Source organism: Cladophialophora bantiana, assembly GCF_000835475.1.
Source record: "Cladophialophora bantiana CBS 173.52 unplaced genomic scaffold supercont1.1, whole genome shotgun sequence".
Classification (NCBI taxonomy): domain Eukaryota; kingdom Fungi; phylum Ascomycota; class Eurotiomycetes; order Chaetothyriales; family Herpotrichiellaceae; genus Cladophialophora; species Cladophialophora bantiana.
Window position 1 is genome coordinate 2,357,792 of NW_015971575.1, and position 19,380 is coordinate 2,377,171.

General features: G+C 52.9%; 6 protein-coding genes across 6 annotated transcripts; 5 read left to right on the top strand and 1 right to left on the bottom strand.

Moving 5' to 3' along the window:
* Window positions 1-69: 69 nt before the first annotated feature.
* Window positions 70-5,727, top strand: Z519_00861 (uncharacterized protein; the record flags this gene model as incomplete). The annotated part of the gene is made up of 4 exons (XM_016758618.1): window positions 70-116; window positions 180-246; window positions 338-2,471; window positions 3,065-5,727. The coding sequence occupies 4 exons, from the start codon at window positions 70-72 to the stop codon at window positions 5,725-5,727; spliced, it is 4,911 nt and encodes a 1,636-aa protein (XP_016625867.1).
* A 237-nt stretch (window positions 5,728-5,964) lies between these two features.
* On the top strand, window positions 5,965-6,669 carry Z519_00862 (uncharacterized protein; the record flags this gene model as incomplete). The annotated part of the gene is made up of 1 exon (XM_016758619.1): window positions 5,965-6,669. The coding sequence occupies one exon, from the start codon at window positions 5,965-5,967 to the stop codon at window positions 6,667-6,669; it is 705 nt and encodes a 234-aa protein (XP_016625868.1).
* Window positions 6,670-7,285: 616 nt separating this feature from the next.
* Z519_00863 (uncharacterized protein) lies at window positions 7,286-8,879 on the bottom strand (the record flags this gene model as incomplete). The annotated part of the gene is made up of 2 exons (XM_016758620.1): window positions 7,286-8,732; window positions 8,785-8,879. The coding sequence occupies 2 exons, from the start codon at window positions 8,877-8,879 to the stop codon at window positions 7,286-7,288; spliced, it is 1,542 nt and encodes a 513-aa protein (XP_016625869.1).
* A 756-nt stretch (window positions 8,880-9,635) lies between these two features.
* Window positions 9,636-10,907, top strand: Z519_00864 (uncharacterized protein; the record flags this gene model as incomplete). The annotated part of the gene is made up of 1 exon (XM_016758621.1): window positions 9,636-10,907. The coding sequence occupies one exon, from the start codon at window positions 9,636-9,638 to the stop codon at window positions 10,905-10,907; it is 1,272 nt and encodes a 423-aa protein (XP_016625870.1).
* Window positions 10,908-12,725: 1,818 nt separating this feature from the next.
* Z519_00865 (uncharacterized protein) lies at window positions 12,726-13,790 on the top strand (the record flags this gene model as incomplete). Its single annotated transcript, XM_016758622.1, has 2 exons — window positions 12,726-13,690; window positions 13,742-13,790. The coding sequence occupies 2 exons, from the start codon at window positions 12,726-12,728 to the stop codon at window positions 13,788-13,790; spliced, it is 1,014 nt and encodes a 337-aa protein (XP_016625871.1).
* A 628-nt stretch (window positions 13,791-14,418) lies between these two features.
* Window positions 14,419-17,680, top strand: Z519_00866 (uncharacterized protein; the record flags this gene model as incomplete). Its single annotated transcript, XM_016758623.1, has 2 exons — window positions 14,419-17,098; window positions 17,235-17,680. 2 exons carry the CDS (start codon window positions 14,419-14,421, stop codon window positions 17,678-17,680), a joined length of 3,126 nt encoding a protein of 1,041 aa, XP_016625872.1.
* Window positions 17,681-19,380: the final 1,700 nt, after the last annotated feature.

Below are 19,380 nucleotides of genomic sequence, written 5' to 3' on the forward strand. Positions count from 1 at the left end.
CCTTTACTCACTGGTGCAGGAGTTGAAAGAGGTGGAACACTTCACATCTATATTATCACCTCTGCCATTATGAGCAGGTCGCAGGACACCGTCATCGACGATGACGAGGAGACTTGGTGAGTTCACCCGCAGTCGATTATCGCGACGCCGGACTGGAACGCTGATTACGTGACAACCAGCCCACTTTGTATCGAAGAGTTTGACCTATCCGACAAGAACTTCAGACCCTGTCCTTGTGGCTACCAGGTATGTCTTAAAATCCCACTCTCTCTTCCCGGCTCTTCCATGAGTTTTTGTCCCCTACTTGTATTTTGATCCATACTAACGATCGTGACAGATTTGTCAGTTCTGCTTCAACAGTCTTAAGACTACTTACGAAAAGAGTACCTGCCCGAACTGTCGAAGACCCTACGATGAGAAGACCATTCAGTACAAGATCCCAACAGCTGAAGAATTCAAACTCGACCAACTAAACAAGAATAAAAAGCAAGCCGCTGCGAAACGAAAGGAGACGGAGAAGCGTGAGGTGGAGAATTCATCACGTCGTAATCTCGCTGGAGTGCGTGTCAAACAACAAAACCTTGTTTATGTTATTGGCCTCATACCGCAGATCAAAGATGAACAGGCTCTGCTTCAGACTCTCCGCGGTCCAGAATATTTCGGCCAGTACGGCGAAATTGAGAAGATCGTAGTCAGCAAGGCCAAACCAGGAGCAGCAAACCAAGGAATTGGCGTATACGTCACGTACGCTCGCAAAGAGGACGCCGCTCTCTGCATCAATACTGTCGATGGTTCTCTTAATGGCGATCGCGTTCTACGAGCCCAATTTGGTACCACCAAGTACTGCTCTGCCTATTTGCGCGGTGAAACGTGCACCAACAAAAACTGTAGCTTTCTGCATGAGACAGGCGAAGATGGTCAGCACAGTTCATTGCAAAACGAACCGCATGGCGCAAAACTCTCTACTCGACCTGCCGTGTCGGCTCAGACGGCGCAAATGAACCCTCCACCTCGACCTCAGTCGGCCGTCCAAAACGCAATCACTCAGCCAATGGCTCGACAAGGGAGCAAAGATAACGACAACAGCAGGAAGAACTCGCAGGATGGTTCGGCCTTACCCTCTACTGCAAGCTGGGCAACTGCAAATGCTTCTGTGGCGCGGACGAGACGTGCCAGCCAAACCAACAGCAGGGCTACTCCTAGTCCCCAAACGACCCATGCTTCACTCACTGCCCAGAAGCCAGACGAACACAAAGCCAAGGAGGCTCCTGTCAGCCAGCCATCTAGCTCGACCGCTCCTCCGAAGACGGCATCCAGACCAGACCAGACAGTTTCCAAACCAAAACCAAAACCACAACCGCTGGACCCGATACAAAAACAATACGAGGATGTACTGCGAGTTGTATCTCGGAGTTACCGATTCATTTACGACGACTCATGTCTCAGTCCAGAAGCTCGCGCTGCAGTAGATGACATGCCCTGTTTTATCGATCCTTATGGTGGTGCCAAACGCCGCGCCATGCGAGAAAGGGAAGAAGCCGAGCGCGCAAAGCTAGAGGCCGAAGCAAAAGCCAAACTGGAAGCTCAGGCCACTTCAGCTGTGGAAGAGACATTGGATGAAGACAACGTCGTTGCAGGTAGCCTCGCCCTCGGTGGTGAACCGGAAGACGATCCGAGAGGCTCTTCAGCACGGGGAGCTATTGGACGCCCGTCGCAGTCCCTGAACGACCAATTTTCGTCAATGAGTTTGAATTCTCGCAGCTTGACGCCTCAACAACGACAACAACTGGCTCTTCTCAGCACCAGCAATCTACCACAAGCGCCTGGTCTTGGTCAACCAAGTACCCAGAACACTGCTTTCGAGATGTCAGACTTTGATAGACGAGGACCACAGTACAGCCAAGCCCAGTACGAACAGATTAGCAGTCACCAACGCCACGGTTCCAGATACTTCAACAATGAGACAAAGGCCGGCACGGCCAGTCGCTTCCAAGGACAGCAGCAGAGCTTCTACTCTAGTGGAGTTCAAGGACCTCCTCCTGGCTTGCCAACTGCGGGGACTCCTCCGGTCAGTGGTGGTGGAATGTTCGCTCATGGCCAGAATTTCACCAACCCTGGTTTTGGAACTTCCAAAGACATCAACGCGGAAGCCTATTCGAGGAATCGGAGTGGAACGAATCAAGGTCATGAAATGTCTAAGCGTGAGTTGCTCCTTTCCTTGCAAAATAACCCCCTTCGGTCACCCCCACTGTCAGCCCCTGCCCCTGGCGTCCTCAACCCGCTCTACGCTCAGTATCAGACATACCAAGATCCTGGGCTTGTCAAGCAAAGGAAAAAGGGCAAGAAGCACAGACACGCTAACACTTCCTCTTCAGGAGGTGGTGTAGAGCATCTTGCAGACCCGAGTATTGCGTCAGCGAGAGTCCACCAGGGCAATGCGACAGGGCAGGGGCTGTTTGGGGGTAATCAAGGTGGGTACCAGCAATCGAACCTATACGGCGGCGGCGGGTACAATCGATGGTGATCAACGACATTCCGACCACAATATTTCAATGCCCTTTTCTTTTTCTTCTGTCTTTTTTATGATGGGTTTTGTTTGGCGTTGGTGGTACGAGGCCTACCTATTCGGATCGGCGAGCAATGCATAAGTCAGTAGCTGAATGGCGAAAGCTTAGTGGAGTAACGGCATGGTCACAGTCATGGTCCCGGGCGAGCGTGGGACGCATCGAAAAATCAATCTATCGGCATCAGGCTTTTCCTTCAGCGGCATCAATCGTCCCATTTTCACGGCTCTGTTATGTATGTTAGTGCCCTTCCCTGACCATGTTACAAAAAGGTCAGGCAGATCAGAAAACAATTTCTTACAATTCATTTTAGGTGCAACGTTCTAGAGACAGTAAAACCTGTGCTGAGGGATCTGATGATGCAAAAAGCCTGATTGTCTTTGCCTGTACCTTTGAGCCCGTATCATGTACCCGCCGCTGTGCTGTCTGATGGTGGTTCTGACTGTGTTCTTTCTGGTTTTATCTGTTGCCTGGATTCTTCGCTAACTATGTCATTGCAGTGGATGAGAAGAACTTCCCGCCTCTGCCGACTCGCTCAGATACACAGCCTCCACCTTTGCATTCCCGCGTCTCGTCCTTTCAGAGTCACTACAGCTCGGGTCTACGGTCATCAACACCGAAGGTCCCTCCAGGTTTTGAACTCAGTCATGGACATCCGGTTCTCCATAGGCATGCGTCTCCTCCCCTGCCTGTCCAGGTAATTGGGCAACGAAGCTCGTCGACCGGTTCTGTACCCATCGCTCCAGTTGTGCCAATCGTACCGATAGGCCATCGCGCGTCAACTCCAAAATCGAAGGCCTCCGAGTCACTGAAAGAAGACAGCAAGCCCACGCCAGCTGACGAAGCACCTATCTCGAGCAAGAAGCCTAGCAGTGGAGTGACTGAGATTAGTTTGGGCTCTCCTAAATCGAAGTCAATCCGTCAAAAACCTGAGACTGAGAAGAAGCCGGATATTGGGGGAAAGGCTGACGAGAAGACTGAGAAGAAAGATGAAGCTCGACCTCTTTCGAAGGCTGATGACCCTCGGAGCAAAGGGAAAGCCCCGGCAGTGAAACCTGGGAAGATAGAATTACCTCAAAGAACCGCCTCGGATGTCCCAACCAACCCGCCGCTACCATCCGTCAACACTGCTGGCTTGGACAAATCTGCAACACCAATTCTGGACTCGGCGGTTGTTGGCACACCAGGGACAATGAGCCCCCGACCGATCACTCCTGTCACTACCACTCCATCAGAGACATCCAAGACGTCGATACCTCGACCAAGGACGCTCCGCGTAACGACTGGAATTGTCACAAAAACGCTCGAGCAGACTCCTGCATCGGCAACGACTGAGAAATCGAGCGCCGTGCCTCCCATCTCAGCCATCAAGAAAGGGTCCAGACGACCATCTCTCTCTTCGGCTCAGCTTAGTAGGCCATCAACGCCAGCAATGTCAGAGCGCCCTTCTCACGACGCTTCTCGCGCCAGCTCTCCTCCACCAAGTATCGTTGGTTCTGCTCCGGAGCGAGCCAAGAGCAAGGCTCAACTAAAGAAAGAAAGACGAGAGAAGGCTAAGAAGACAACCGAGACCAATGACACCGTCGCAAGTGCTGCCAGCACACCAGTAGTGGAAGAGGTTGCACCTGTCATTGCTCGGCAAAAGAAACAGAAGAAACAGCGAGTGGAGAGTAGCACGGCAGCTAGTGGCGACGAGAAAGCGAAGGTCAAGGCAGAAGGTGCCAGCACGAAGCTACAGGAAACAGTCCAGAAACAAGACGTTGAAACTTCTGGGGACAAGTTAGAGCCAAAGAAGACGGAGGAGAAAGACAAGGCCGCATTTTCCGCTTCGAAGCTGGCCGAAAAATCTGCAAGCCAGCCTCAGAAACCAGACACCCCTCGAACGGCAACACCAAAGGAAGAGCCTGCGCGAAAAGTCGAAGAGGCCAATGGTGCGTACACGATGCGTGACCTGTTAAACGAAGCCGAGAAGATGGCTGCGGCCAGTGACGGTCCCTCGACACATGCAGCCATGCAAAAACTTCTCAACGAGCATATTTCATCCATGCCTAAGATTTTCTCTTCACTCATCCAAACGGGCGACCTCTCTAGAGATCATCCGTGGCTGAACCCGCCGTCTTTCAACTCTGCCGCGTACAAATTACCGCCAGACTCCCGACGTGGTCAAGAGTATCTGGACGGGAACGGATATAGTGCCAACGATGCGTTTGGCTATATCTACCTTCCACTCAAAGAGAAGCAAGCATTGAAGGATGGCAATGCGGTGAGTGTTGCTGACGCAGGGGAGCGAAAAGATGATCTATTGAAGAGATGTTTGGTGACGCCTAATGGATGGGTCTTGAGGCATCTCAGCGCCGACGAGGGTGAAAAGGTCCTCGAGCTCGAGGAAAGACGACAGATATATCTCGAGGAATTTGGAGATATAGGCACAATGGCTGGTTTAGGTGTGCTCGAAGCCGATGATTACACGAACCTCGGAGGCGGGATAGAGAGGCTTGCCAAACGGGGTGAGCGCCACGGCGTGGTTTGGATTATGGGCGAGGATGGCGAGATGGCCGAAGACGACGAGTTTGAGCCATTCGATGATGAAGACGGCGGGATTGATGGTGAGATCGGCGATAGCGACGGAGAAGGTGAGGAGGAGTTTCTCGAGGGAGAAGGCTTGGATGACGAAGGCGAGGAAGGTTTTGAGGCCGACGGCCAGGTGAATATGCCTGGTGGTTGGGATCTCTCACCTCGAGATTCTCATCATGCTGCTAGAGTCGGTTCCGGCGGACGGATTAACTCTCTTCCAGGCCTGGGCCCGCATTCGAGGACGAATGCTCTTCGCTTGCCTTCAAGAGGTCCACCGATCGGTCCAGAGGATCCTTCTCAACAGGACAATCGTGTTGCTGCTGGTCCGAGCACGGCTCCCCGGAACGCAGATAAGAATCCTCCCATGGCATCGGCCACTGCGACCGCAACAAATGCCACACCAGCAGAAAATGTCAACGTTCGCCTTCTCGACGCCGATGCGCTGCAAAAACGCGTCCAAGAATCACAAAAGGCACTCGAGGTCGCCCGCAAGGAGATGGAGAAAGCCGAGAAACTTTGGAACAAGAAAGCAAAGGATATCGGACGGTGGAGAGATGGCCTCATCGGGTCGTTGGGTGTGAAGGGCTAGGAGATTCCTTCGGCATCCCCAGGCGCAGCAGCCCCGGCAACTTCGAGAAGAGGGAAAGCAAAGACCAAAGCAAAAGACAAGGGGAAAGCAAAAGCGACCGCTGACGAGCAGCAATTGGACTCATTCAAGGAATTCGAGTTCGAATTGCCCCAGCCAGAGCCATTATCACCGCGCTTCCTCGATTTCTTCGACACCGATACGGATGGCCCATCCAAATCTATGTGGTATGATGGTCCCATGATCACCGACAACCTTCAGGTTAACCATTTATTAAACGGTTCTGCACGGACCAGATCAACCTTGACTGACCGAGAAAGGGAGATGATTTTAATTCTGAGGAACGCTGCCTTCTTCGATCGTCAGGTTCTTCAGAGAAAGATCTTCGTGGTTGAGGAATGGGATTGGCGCTATCGCGACGCACAACTACGTGACACTGCCCCGGTGGTCGCATTGCGTGGACCGGATCGCCTGGTTCAATACATTGCTGCTGCGGCCGCAGCCTTGGATGGCATTGACGTTGCCGACTTCAGAAGTGACGTTGAACCCAGGAGGAGAATGCGAGACTGGCTCATCATCACCAAGAAAGTCCCCAGACCGTGGGAAAGCAGAAGGAGCCTTCTCCCATCACCCGCGCCGTCCAACGTCCCCCAACCGCCACGCGAACTCTGGCATCTCCTCGGATCTTTCGGGGTTGGTGGTCCTAAAGCCAGGTTGAGGAAGGTGAATCGCAAGGAAAAGATGGCCCTCATCTTCATGCGAGAACTCTTACGTGTCAGGTACGAGTTGGGCCAAAAGGGCATCCTGACACCCGAGCACTACCACACGACGCAACGGAGAACCGACCTTTGGGACTGGGCGATCAACTGGTACGACGGCTTGCTCAGGTTTTTGCAGTTTCAGAACGGCTTGAAGATTGAGGGATACCTGAATAATCCTCTATGATAATGGCGATGATGATGGAGTTTCGGGACATGTGGAAATGCTGCATGATGGAAGGGTATGCACATGGGTATGGGTATTAGTATTGGTATTGGTGCGGATACCATGGTAATTCTCGGCTTCATTGCTTCCATTACAGAGCGAGCATTGTGGTGGCTTTTGCATGTTATTCAACTCCTGTCCAGGGTATGGTATGGTATCGCTACTGAGCATATGGTATGGATATCCATTCGCTCTCACGCAATTCATCAAATCAAATCCCCTCTCCGTACAATAAGGTCCTTTGCGTCTGTCCCCTGATTGTCTAAACTCACTCCGCTCTGTGTCGAACTCGAGCTCAAGATCACACTTGTCCGCATCGATTGTCCTACTTACTCCGTAGACATTAGGCGCCATACACTCCTTCATTCTTCCTTTCTTACATAGCAGTCAATTCTCCTAATAAGACATCAGCACATCTGTCCCGTCCCGTCCCGTCCCACCGCATCCTAGTCGAGGTCGACGACAACACTTGCTACGCAAAATGAATTCTTTGATTCTCTCAATCACGGAGACCGACTGTCTAGCCCTGAGCGGTTGCGTCTGTCTCACATTCTCACAGCTGAATCTCCGAGAGAAATCAAAGCACCGTCTTCCTTCTAGCACTTTCTGCCATCTGGCCGTTGTCGCTGCCGGTCATAGATTGTTTCAAAGGGATGGATTGAGCGGGTGTCATAGCCGAAGAAGCTTGCTCAAGGAATGTTTTCACGCGCTGGATCTCGTTCCAGTCGGACGGATCGATCCTCAGGAAAGTGACGCTGTATTTCCCCGCCGCCGCCGCTGGGAGAAAAGTTTTGTGCACGCCAGGACTTGATGATGACGACGGCACGAGCGCATTTGTTGTCAGAGCGGCCAATGCGTCGAAGGTGGATCGTTGAGAGATCCGCACAGTGGCGCGCACGACGCTGCCGACATTTGGCAACGATCTCGGGGAAGGGGCGGATCTCGTCATGGCCGACGTTGCTTGAGGAACAAGGGCACCGGTGAGATAGGGCGGCTGGTCTGGAAAGAACATATCCGCGAGTGTCACTGTTCCAATCGTTCCGGTGTCTTGGGTGGAGTGCAGGATGGCGTAGATATGAAGACCCAGAAACATGGGATTGCTGCTGGTCTCGTTGCTCGCCTCGGTCTGGGCTGGAGCTGTTGGTCCTAACGAAGAGAAGGTGAAAGAGACATAGCGACGGGCCTCGGCAATACGAAAGCAGATCGGGAGGGGATACAGAGGAGAGAACACTGCGAGCGGTCCTGTGGACGACGTGGCGACTGATGAACGGGAAGGAGGAAGGAAGGATCGAACGAGCGGCTTCATTGATGCTTTGGGTGTCCAGGCTGTCGAAATGGCTTTCATAGCTGAGGGTGCCTTTTCAGGGGACTTGTAAGGTTCCAGCCGTTGGGCTGATGTGGCAGTTGGATATGGATGTGTTGTCTTTGCAGCCAGCGCCCTTTCAGCTTCAAGAAAGTTCTCAATGTCAATGCTGTCATCATTGAAGAGATCTTCATCTTGGTTGTCCTTGCTGGAAGCGTCGGCGGCGACAGGAACGGCGCCCTTTGCAGCGCTTCTCATGACTAGTGCTTTCTTTACCGGAAGGTCCTCGGTGTCGGCAGCAAACGTCTCTGAAGATGTCCGTTTTCGCCCTGCTGCAGCAATGTTGAGCTTGTTCAACCCGATCGGCAGGAGACTCTCATGGGTCTCGTGTCGGAGAGGGCTCGACAGTTCGTCGGCTCCAAAAGCCTTTGCAGAGAGGTTCTGCTTCTCATCCGGGAGCATTACACTGTGTTGGGCGTATTCAGAACTGGAGGTTGCAAGTCGCTTGCGTGACGAAGGCGGTGTCGGGGCTTTCCGCTTCTTTGTTGCCCTTAGACGTTCCTTTATGCGCAGGGCTGAGCAGAGGATTCGCTCGCGGACATGGCTTGCAAATGGAGAGAATCCTTCGCTATCATCGATGTCCGATTGAGATGATGATCGAGAGGGAAGAGCAGCCGCGACGGGCTCGGATGGCGGATTGATGGGTGTCCAGTTGTTTTGCCTACTGTTGTTAGAAGTGTTCCTATAATGCATTGGGCTGGTAACACGCCTACCAGACTGTCAATTTTGCCTGAACATCGACCGCGGATTCGAGCTCATTCAGTTCGCTGCTGGACACCCAGCTCAATTCTGACGGTGGGGAGCTCATTACGAATGCCTTGACCTGGACACACTTCCAAGAACCAAAGATCGCAAAAACGATCTCGGAGAAGACAACTCGAGGTCCTAAGAATGGAAATATTGAAGGGGACGAGCCACGAAGCATGGAGCATGGAGCATGGAGTGGGTGTCAGTGTGAGAACAGCGCGACTCAGTGGTGAGATGAAAGAAACCTGTAAGGCACAACGGATGATTTTGACAACAAGGCTGTCGCCGGTGAGGAAGCAAGACCAGCCGGAAGTGATAAGTTTTTGTCTCCAGTGTGCAGGAGACATTATTGATCACTGCAGGGTTCATTCACGGGATGTCGACCTTTCACGACTAGCTTGTTTGCGCTGTACATGTGGATTGAGGGGGATGGGAACCTGGGTGAGGCAGTCGATATTGAGAACCATAATGGCAGTACTGCAGTCTGCCCCTGCCCCAGTGGCAATCACCAGCCATTGTACGAACCGAGTGCATAGCTACCTGGGTCCATAGCACATAGTGTGATCTCTGTGTGAAGACAGGAACACCAACCTTTGTCGAGTGTACACATGTCGTGTCGGTGATGGAGCGGGAAGAAGCGAAGACGAGTTGAGCGAGTTTGCGTTCGTTCCGCCATATCAAAGTGACTAGCCGAATGGGGCTAGCGCATGTTTATTGTTCTGAATATGGAATCGACCGCCCTTCACAATTTATCCTGTGCACTGAACTGCGTCGAATGGTGTTTACCTAGGTAGCAAGAGACACACCCCTACCAACAATGTCGTATGCAATCGAGACAAAGAAGCGCAAGTTCGATCGCATCCTCGAGGCTCTGACCGACAGTGCCAGTGCCACCTCTGCTCCCCCCTCGCTCTCGCACTCCTCGGTTAACAACTCCACCACCTCACTTTCTCTATATGCCGCTTCCGATTCCTCCAAGAGACGCCGCATCACTCCCACGTCCAAAACAGCAACAACGCATACCTCGACGCCAATCGCACTGAGCGGACACTATCTCCCATCAAGCCGAGCTGCTTTTCTCCAGCGACTGGAGACATTCCGACATGTCACTCAGTGGCATATCCCATCCACGGACCCCATCAACGCTGCCGCGTGGGCACAAAGAGGTTGGACTTGTGTCGACACAGACACCGTAGCATGTGGTGTTTGCAAGGAGAGGTTGTATGTTGACCTAAATCTAGACAAGGAGTTGCTCAAGTTATCAGAAAAGAGCGGCGGTGATGATGCAGATGAGGAAGACAGCTTCACCATCTCGTCCGAGATCTACGGCAGCATTGTCAAAAAATACCAGGACATGATTGTCACAGCGCACGCAGAAAGTTGTCTCTGGCGAAAGCGAGGTTGTGATTCATCAATTCAGCGCATCGAAGGGCTCTTGAACACAGCCCTGGCGCTGTCAGCTCTGAAAACTCGCTACGACAGTCTTAGCAGCCGCTCTGACGAAATACCCCGAGTCGAGCCTCTACCCTCAACTCCTCTGGTGGATCCTCAAGAGTTGGAACAATTTCGTCTCAGCGAGCAAGAAAGACCTCACATCGACGCCCTTAGACTGGCGGTCTGTGGCTGGGAGAGGAAATGTGAGGATGTCATTGAATGCCATCACTGTTTCCGGTCACTGGGTCTCTGGTTGTATCGCGGCGAATCACCTGCGATTGAGAAATTGGACGCCATAGATAATCATCTGGAATATTGTCCGTGGAGGTCGGCCGAGGCTCAAGACACGGAGCTCCAAACGGGGCACGCCAGAACCACGACTTCGGGGGAGGAAATTGTGCCGAAGAAAGAGCGAGTGGCAGGTTGGGTGCTAGTGTATCAAGCAATCACGAAGGACAATAAGCAGAAGAAAGCATCAAAAGGAACGCGTTCAACCGCAGCCTCGGAGGCAGTAGTGGACGCAACGAGCAGCGAATCGACGACGCCAGAGCAACGCGAGAAGAAAATGAAAGAATTACTACGGAGGATCAAGGAGATCAAGAAACCTTTCAACGTCAAAGCCTTGCTGAAGCGCAAGGACAAGCCCAAGGCCTGACCGTTCCTCGGCGTCCCGAGATAAATGGCGCATTTTACTCGGGCTGGGATAGGATAGGATCCGAAAGTTGTCCTATCCGGGATGGTGCCCGGCTAGAGCCAGTGATACTCAAAGGCATTGAGAGAGGTCTCGACCACAGCTTTCGGGAGCAAGGCCGGATGTCAGTAGTCCAAGTACAATGGATGGGCGGCCGGAAGCCGCTCGGAAAATGTCGGAAAATGGGCTAGCCCCCTGGTGGAGGGCCAGGGGCGGAAGTGGCAGTTGTCCAAGCACCGACGATTCATCATGAAGTGTGGTCGTATGGTGAGACGAGGCTGAGGCTGAGGTTATGATTGATATCCTGGATAATGGGAATAGTTTGCCCTGTGTTGGTGTGTCTCGGGACTGTCAGGTACCAGTGTCGAGTCAGGCACTGAGACGGGTGCTGGCGAAAAGAGTGCCCGCAGCTGTGTGCCAGGCGTCCAGCAGTAACGGTGGGTAGGCTTAATTATTAGCCTTCCCCAGATTTACATTGGGCGGCCGGCTAGGCGACTTTCAGCAGGACGAGGGGCAGAAGTTAGGCGGCAAAGGCCCAAGGGTGGCCGAGGTTTTGGAACCAAGTGGGGAGCCACAACAATGACATCAACAGGCCAATGCGTACGAGTCTCTACTGGTACAAGGAAGGAAATAATCCGAGTCTTCCCGGGAGTAGCCCTCTGTTGGGGGTTGTTCGCCACTTGGCGGTCTCCCAGTGAGAGGAAGGGGGGACAGCAAGCAATATCCGAGCGGTTTTGCACAATTGGTTGGGGGGGGGGCGGGGGAACCAAGGTGGTGAGAAGTGGTGGTGGTGATGGTGGTTGTGGTTAGCGGTGCAACGGGGGACCAGGGACCACGTCAGGCATCAGGCGAGTGCAGTTCAACACAGAAACAAGGCTCTTGGGGCATGACATGCTATGGCTTTTGCTGGCTGCTGGCGGTGCATCATGCCTGTCGCTGTGTCGTGAGAAAAGCTTCCCCGCATCTGGTGCCCTGTGCATCCCATTGCATGCCGTCCCATGCCACTGCCCATCGTGCCCATCGTGCTGCCCATCGTGCTGCCCATCCCATCTGATCGCTACCGGGTCCGGAGTATCGCAAAGCCCATCATCCCGCAGCCCGCAACCTGCAGCCCGGCCCATGCTGACCATCCAATCCTCGTGCCTTGAATATCGCACACACACGGACACACGCTCACAGACTGCCAGCCCTGAGCTACTGTTCTCGAAACCCCGAGTGGGCAACCTCTCTTCCGACCGACTTCTCCCTTCTCTCCTACCTACCAAGCTGGGCCATCCTCGATCTTCATTCTTACTCCAACACACCTTTCCGTATATCCTTCCCTTGTGGATTGCATCTTCCTGTATATACTGTCGGTCACCGACATCAATCTCGTCGCCTGCTGTTGACTGCCCCCAATCCATCGCCATTGCCGTTGTCCGTTGGAGTTTCGCAGGTCCAGCTCCAGCTCCAAGCCTCCGCACCGAAGCCCTCCTCCTTCCCCGCTCCGAGTATAGGCAATAGACCGCCTTTCACAGTCACCCGCACGAGACAGGTCGGCGTCTACTCCCACAGAGTTGCTGGAGTTTGTTTCTGCCCGTCGTAAGTCATCCCCTTTCTCTGCCCACACGCCTCTTCCAGAACAAACCTTGAACACGCAAAGCCTAGGAATGCGGCGTGACCACAAGTAGAGACAACTGCTAACAGAGCATGCGCCAGCTAAGATACGAGCTCTCCTCGGCCTGGTTCTGTGTGGGCTAACCTCACCTCATCTCACCTCTCTCCTCTCCTCCTTCTGGCGCAATGTCTAGTAGCACCGCCAACCGGATCAAGGAAGGCGCTCGATCGGCCGCCACAAAGGTTGAAGAAGCAGCCAGCGAGGCCGTCAACAACCCTGTCCAGGCCAAAAATGACTTCCTCCACCTCCCTGTCGTGCGCGCCGCTCTCCCCTTTGTCAATGGAGGTCTCGCAGGCATGTTTGCAACGGCATGCATCCAGCCCATAGACATGGTCAAAGTGCGCCTACAGCTAGCGGGCGAGGGCGTGAAGACAGGCCCCAGGCCCACGGCTTTGGGAATCACAAGAGACATCATTGCTCAGGGGAAGGTGCTTGATCTTTACAATGGTCTCTCAGCTGGTCTGTTGAGACAAGCCGTCTATACCACCGCAAGACTGGGCTTCTTCGATACCTTCCAGAACATGCTGCAGGCACGCGCTGAGAAGAACGGCACAAAGGTCACATTCGCCGAGCGAGGCGCCGCTGGCCTTGCAGCCGGTGGTTTGGCTGCCATGGTCGGCAACCCGGCCGATTTGGCACTCATTCGGATGCAGTCTGATGGCTTGAAGCCCAAAGAAGCCCGCGCAAACTATAGATCAGTATTTGATGCTTTAACTCGCATTGCCAAATCCGAGGGCATCACTGCTCTCTGGGCTGGAGCGTACCCCACCGTCATCCGCGCCATGGCTCTCAACTTTGGTCAACTCACATTCTTCGCCGAATCCAAGGCTCAGATCAAGCATTATTTCCCCGACATCTCGGAATCGACGAACCGATTCGGCGCATCTGCGATTGCCGGCTTCTTCGCATCCTTCTTCAGCTTGCCGTTTGATTTCGTCAAGACGCGGTTGCAGAAGCAACAGAGGGGTCCTGATGGCAAGCTTCCCTATAACGGCCTCTTCGATTGTGCGAAGAAGGTCATCCGTGACGAAGGTTGGCTACGATTTTACCGTGGATTCGGCACCTACTATGTTAGAATTGCACCGCACGCGTAAGTCCCAAACCTCGCTAGAAACTTTCGCAGGCTGCTGACGTTGAATAGGATGATCACCCTGATCGTTGCTGATTACCTGAAGTTGATCACCGCCTGAGTCGATCGCCCCGAAGCCATGGTTGGAAAGAGTCCCCATCGTCGAGTTATGTCGGACAGGAAGGTCAGGAAGCGGTTGTTTTGGAGGGGAACCAAGGAATGAAAGAAAGAAAGAAGACATCAATCGTCAAAAGAGGGGGTTAGAGAGGTAGTCACCATGGTGCTCAGAACACTGTTCCGGGCTCATGAGCCCGAATATCGCTCGATCTCATGGCTCAGGTCAAAAGATACTTTATGGCAGGTCGACAATCTCTGACAAATACCTCTGAGACAAGGGCGCACTCTAGCAGATGTCATATAGAGCACAAATCTAGCATCCTTTGGGCGTTGATAGGTAGTTAATCAGGAGGACTTGTTAATAGATGATGCGAAATCAACGACTCTGTCAGGCAAAAAAATTGGTATTTCGTCCGTGTCCGTCACCTCGGCGGCTTTTGAATTGCCGACAAACAGGCAACTATTCCGACTGGCACATCCCTGTCCGATCGGGTGGCCTGCACGCACTGCGCCGCCTTCGAAAACGCAAACTGCGGAGTTCCAAACCAGATCCTCTGTGAAGATTCGCACCAAAAATCTAACTGCGCGACCTTCTTCGGCTACAACAACGACTATGAGTGTCTGCTGTCAGCATGAGCGCCTCGTTACTCTTACAGCTCGTCCTCACCGGCACTCAGACTCACTACGAAAGCCCCGGGTTGATCGATGAGAAAAGACTGGAGCACCTGTTGATCGCCGGTAAACAAATTCTCTACAAGTCACATCAAGAGAGCGATGTCCGATCTGCGCTGGGATTCAACCCGCGAATATGGGAGGGCTTGACAGCGGTGCTGAGATACGCCCTCCCGGCCATCGAACGACGATGCTTCCCCTACAGAAACCCTTCACAAGGCGGCTTTGGCGGCACCGGTGCCGAGCTCATTGCCGTTAATTACGTGGATCTCGTCAAGGACATCGAACGACTCAACGATCTATGCACAATTGCGCGCAATCTCCTTGCCACCACCAAAAAGGCGCAGAATCTCGCGGCTGAAAAAGGGTTCGACCAACATATCCTGAGGCTCATCGATGACTGTGTTAAGGTCACAGCTCGGGGCTTCGATGGTGGGTCAAACCCTCGGAACGAGGAGAAATGGCAAAAGGTGGTCAATTTGTTTAAGAGGCTGTTGATCACCTGCCTGCAGTTTCTGCACAATTTTATCATGCACAATGAACAGCGGAAACTGGTGCTGTGGCTGGATCTATTCGGACAGTCCCAAGTGAGTGAGGCGGCTGATGATCAGGCCAGCAGCCAACAAGAGCAGCAGAGGACCGCCGAGGATGAAGGCAAAGATCACGCTGCGAAAGAAGACAGAATCAGGTCAACCGTGGAGAGATTGCCGCGACGAGTGGGCCGGCTTGCAACAGATGGAGATGACCCCGGGTACAGCATCGACGATGTCCATGCCCTGTTCGATCTGATGAGCACCAACAAGGAGCCCGACGAACAGACTCAAAAGGGGGCAAAGGTGCTCATGGACAAGATCAGGTCTGACATGGAGACTCTGTCGGGTATGAACGCGAATCAGCTTGACGATAGCCCAGATGTGCTGCTGAAAGTGGGAGCTGAACTGCGTGCTTGGTTACAGACCAAGGAAGAAGCCGCTACCAGTGAGGGTCATTCTTCGCAGGTCAAGCAAGTGGCTGAGAAGATCATGGCTCTAACCCATGGCAATGGCTACAACAAACCCGGTGGCAAATCTCACTGGGGCGATCTCCCAGAGCCTGGTTCCTATGGCGACCTGAATGAACCCGCCCAGGATCTGACAGAAGAAGACTTGAGCATGCCACGAACCGCTCAGTCCGCAGCTGCGACATTAAAAGAAGCAAAAGACGAACTCATGGCCCGGTTGCCACGATCGCCGGTCATGCGCCCGCCGCCCTTGAGAGAGTACGACGGCCCGATATACCCTTACGTTGACACTGACGATGAAGACGACGAAGAATATGAACTTGAAGACGACGACGAGGACGACCTCATCAGCGTTGGAGATAGTATGGAAGACGATGATTACCGCGGATCCGGAGACCAAGAACGCGGCCTCCTCACCGACGTCCCACTTGTTCTTGGTCCGACCGAAATCGAAGCACTACCCATGATCATCCAAGCAGGCATCGTGGATAATTTCGGTTCGAAGAATGGCACCACTGCGCAACAGCAGGGTCTGAAAAATATGCAAGCGGTTCGCTGCCATATTTTGCTAGCTCAAGAGGCAGGGCGTAACGTTCTGCGGGAATTGTTGATTTTCATCGCCGCGTGGGATTTGCCGGACGATGAATTCTACTTCAAAATGATGGTGCAGATCATGGAAGCTATCCTGAAAAACGGGCTAATGTCCCACGCGTACGCCGACTTTGGGCAACCCAAGGACATCATTTCTCCGGCGCAAGCTGTCGTTATCAAGATCCTCACACACATCTTCCGTGCGAAGTATAGTCCTCCGTCGACCGCGCAGCAGCAGCAACTGAATGGATCGGGTGAACAACCGCCTGCAGCGCAACAGCAGCAGAAGGCTCGCTTGAGTCCCTCCCCGCTCAGTCGCGTGGACGTGCTCACCGTCCGTTACATTTTCATCGTGTTTCGAGGCAACATCATCCCTGAAACCTGTGCCCTCATCTATCTCCAGGGTCAAATTCGTGCCGGCCTCGCGCTAGCAGAGGATTTCCCACTGAACTTGTGGGACATGGAACGGGTGTACGAAGGCGTCTACCAGTTTCTGGAATTTTTTGCGGTGTTGACGGAGAATAATGATTGGAAGAAGCTGCTGGTGCAGTGGGAGATTGTGTATGATTTGGTGACGCTAATAAAGGAGCTGGATCAAAGCATTGCGAAGGTCGGGTTGACGCAGGCTATGCCTCCTCCGACAGATGCGAACGGGAATACGAAGGCGACAACGAATGGAAATGAACCGCAGGGTACGACCGGAGGTGGACCTCCAGGGCAAGCATCAACGCTTCCTGCTCACGTTGCCGTCGAAAGACCGTATGATACTGCCATCTCGGCCCAGGAACCTGTGCAACAGAATGGCACCTCAACAATCGCCGAATCGCTCCCACAACCACCAACCGATCTACCTTCAGCGTCACCCCCGGCACAAGCTCCTCCGGCGGCAACGACTGTGACCGAGGAACCCGCAGATTTCGAATGGCGGAATCTCAAGAAACTCATTGTGCTGGTGTTGTCGAGTCTGGTCTGGAAGTCCCCGACGGTGCAAAATCAGATCCGCGAGTATGGTGGGGTGGAGACGATCCTGAGTTGTACAACCTACGATGGTACGTGATCAATCAACCATTCCATTCTCTGCTCTGCGGATAATTATTGTTATGCAGAGAAATGGCTTGCCCCATACGAGATGTCCTGCATGGTCTTTCACTATTCTATTTTGCTGACGGTTTGGGGACTATGTAGCGTGCAACCCGTACATCAAAGAACACGCGGTGATGTGTCTCAAATTCCTGTTGGAGAATAACCCGGAAAACCAAGCGCTTGTTTCGTCGCTCGAGGCAAGGGAAATTGTGCCCCCACCTGGTGAGGATGCAGAGATTGTGAGAGAGACGACAGAGAGGCTGGGACTGGAGGTACGGCTGGGGAGTGATGGGAGGGCGAGGGTTGTCCGGAGAGATGGCGCCCAAAGTCTCCCGGCGAAAAGGGACAACCCGAATACGAACACGAGGAGCGGGAGCACGAGCGGGACTGGGAGGATTGAGGAAGTCGGACATGGCTATGATGAGATAGAAGCCTTGGGATTACCTGTTAATGGAAGCGAGGCTGCGGCTGAAGCAAAGGATAAGGACAAGGGCAAGGGTAAAGAGCGTGCGGTGGATCCGGATGACCAGGAGATTGAGTTCATGTAATGATCATCCCTGCATGCGTCTTCGATAGAGGATGAGATCAGACTCCGGAGAGGGGACTAGATACTATATATAGGTACCTACCTACCTGATGATAGAGTAGAAAAAAGAAGAGGCTATACGAAGTTGGTGGTCACTCCGTCTATATATGTGCATATATATATCGCACACTGGTACACGAGTACAGGAGTATGGTAATAAGGTCCCAAGATAGGTAGCGAGTTCCATATTGGTTTGATCCATTTGGATTTGCTACGTATGGAGTACTTAGTACCTAAGGGTAGGTTCATGTTCTGTACCGTGCTGTAGCATATCGCTCCATAGAGCTGAGTAAGTGTAAGTATAAGTGTAGGGGCACTCCGATTAACCTTCTCAAGTCAGGTAGTAAGCATCTCTCTGTCATGATCTGTGCCTACATGTGTAGTTGTGTGTTTTGTCTTGTGTATTTGTATTCTGGCTATCTGACCGTCTGCCTCTTTGGATGTACTCATATGTGCGCTGGAGGCTGCCCTCGTCGTCTATATACACAAAGCTAATCACGCCGGCCTCCCCGTAGAAGAAAGAAAGTACTCGCTGTATAGCCTCCCACCTGCCGCCCGCGCCTATCCGAGGACGTCACTTCTCAGCGTGTAAGTGCCATATCGATGAACGAATGGACAGGTCTGGATAGATCTAGATATATGACATCCGCGAGACCAGACTGGCTCCGGAGCTGCAGGATTGATGCCCCTGCCCCACCCCGCCAGAAATCCTTAAGATCGTCTTAACAACCACTGGCAAATTGGATACCTCGACCCGGGCATGCCTATTCCCCTGCAGCCTGTCGTGGAGCAGCGCACGAAGCCCGCCGGGGGCGGTAGAGGAGGCTTGGCTGGTGGGTCTCTCACTTTTTCTGGAGGAGGATCATTGGTCGTCATTTTTCGTTGTGTTCGTCCCCCTTCCGCTCTCTCTTCTCTTTGTCACACTTATGGGGGTGGGATGGAAGGGTAAATTGACTCCCTGGGCTGTATATAACTATGGAGGAGGATGGGTGGGATATAATGGACGGGTGAGTGGATAAGACGGAAGAGTAGGATGCGGGAGGTTAGAGAGAGGGAATCACTTTGAAGAAAGTCCTTAGATCAGGTCTCTCTCGTAGGTCTTGTTCCAAGGAGTGTTCTTTTAGTTTAGAGGTTGCTGTATTCGTATATACTCATTGAAATGCAAGATGGTACAGAATGAATGAATATCCAGAGTGGATGGAGGAGTGAATGAATGCAAGGGTTTGGGAAAGAGACAGAGCGGATATTTGTACCCTTTGAAGAAAGGAAAGGCCTGTTTGCAAGGCCGTGCTCTGCGTTTGAGGTGAGCGTCTGCCTTCTAAGAAAATGAGAGGAACCACCCGATTGATATAACCGTTTGGATACCCATTCATGCTCAAACGATCCAGGTATACTCGAGTGCTGCAGAGGCATCCCTGTTGATGGCGAGCCTGAGCAGTCTCAGGAAGGGTTCGTAGATAGAGGGAACAAAACGTGAAGTTTTGTGGGGAGTCATGACTGAGATCAGTCTTCATCCCTGATGAAATAAAGTCAATCCACTGGCCTGGTCCCCGGGTGATACTGGCAACAGGGTCATCCAGGTCGCGAGGATGCGCAGCAGCAATATCGACGACAGACCAAAGTCATTGACATCGCCGGCTTGTCGTTCCGACTTCTCAAAAA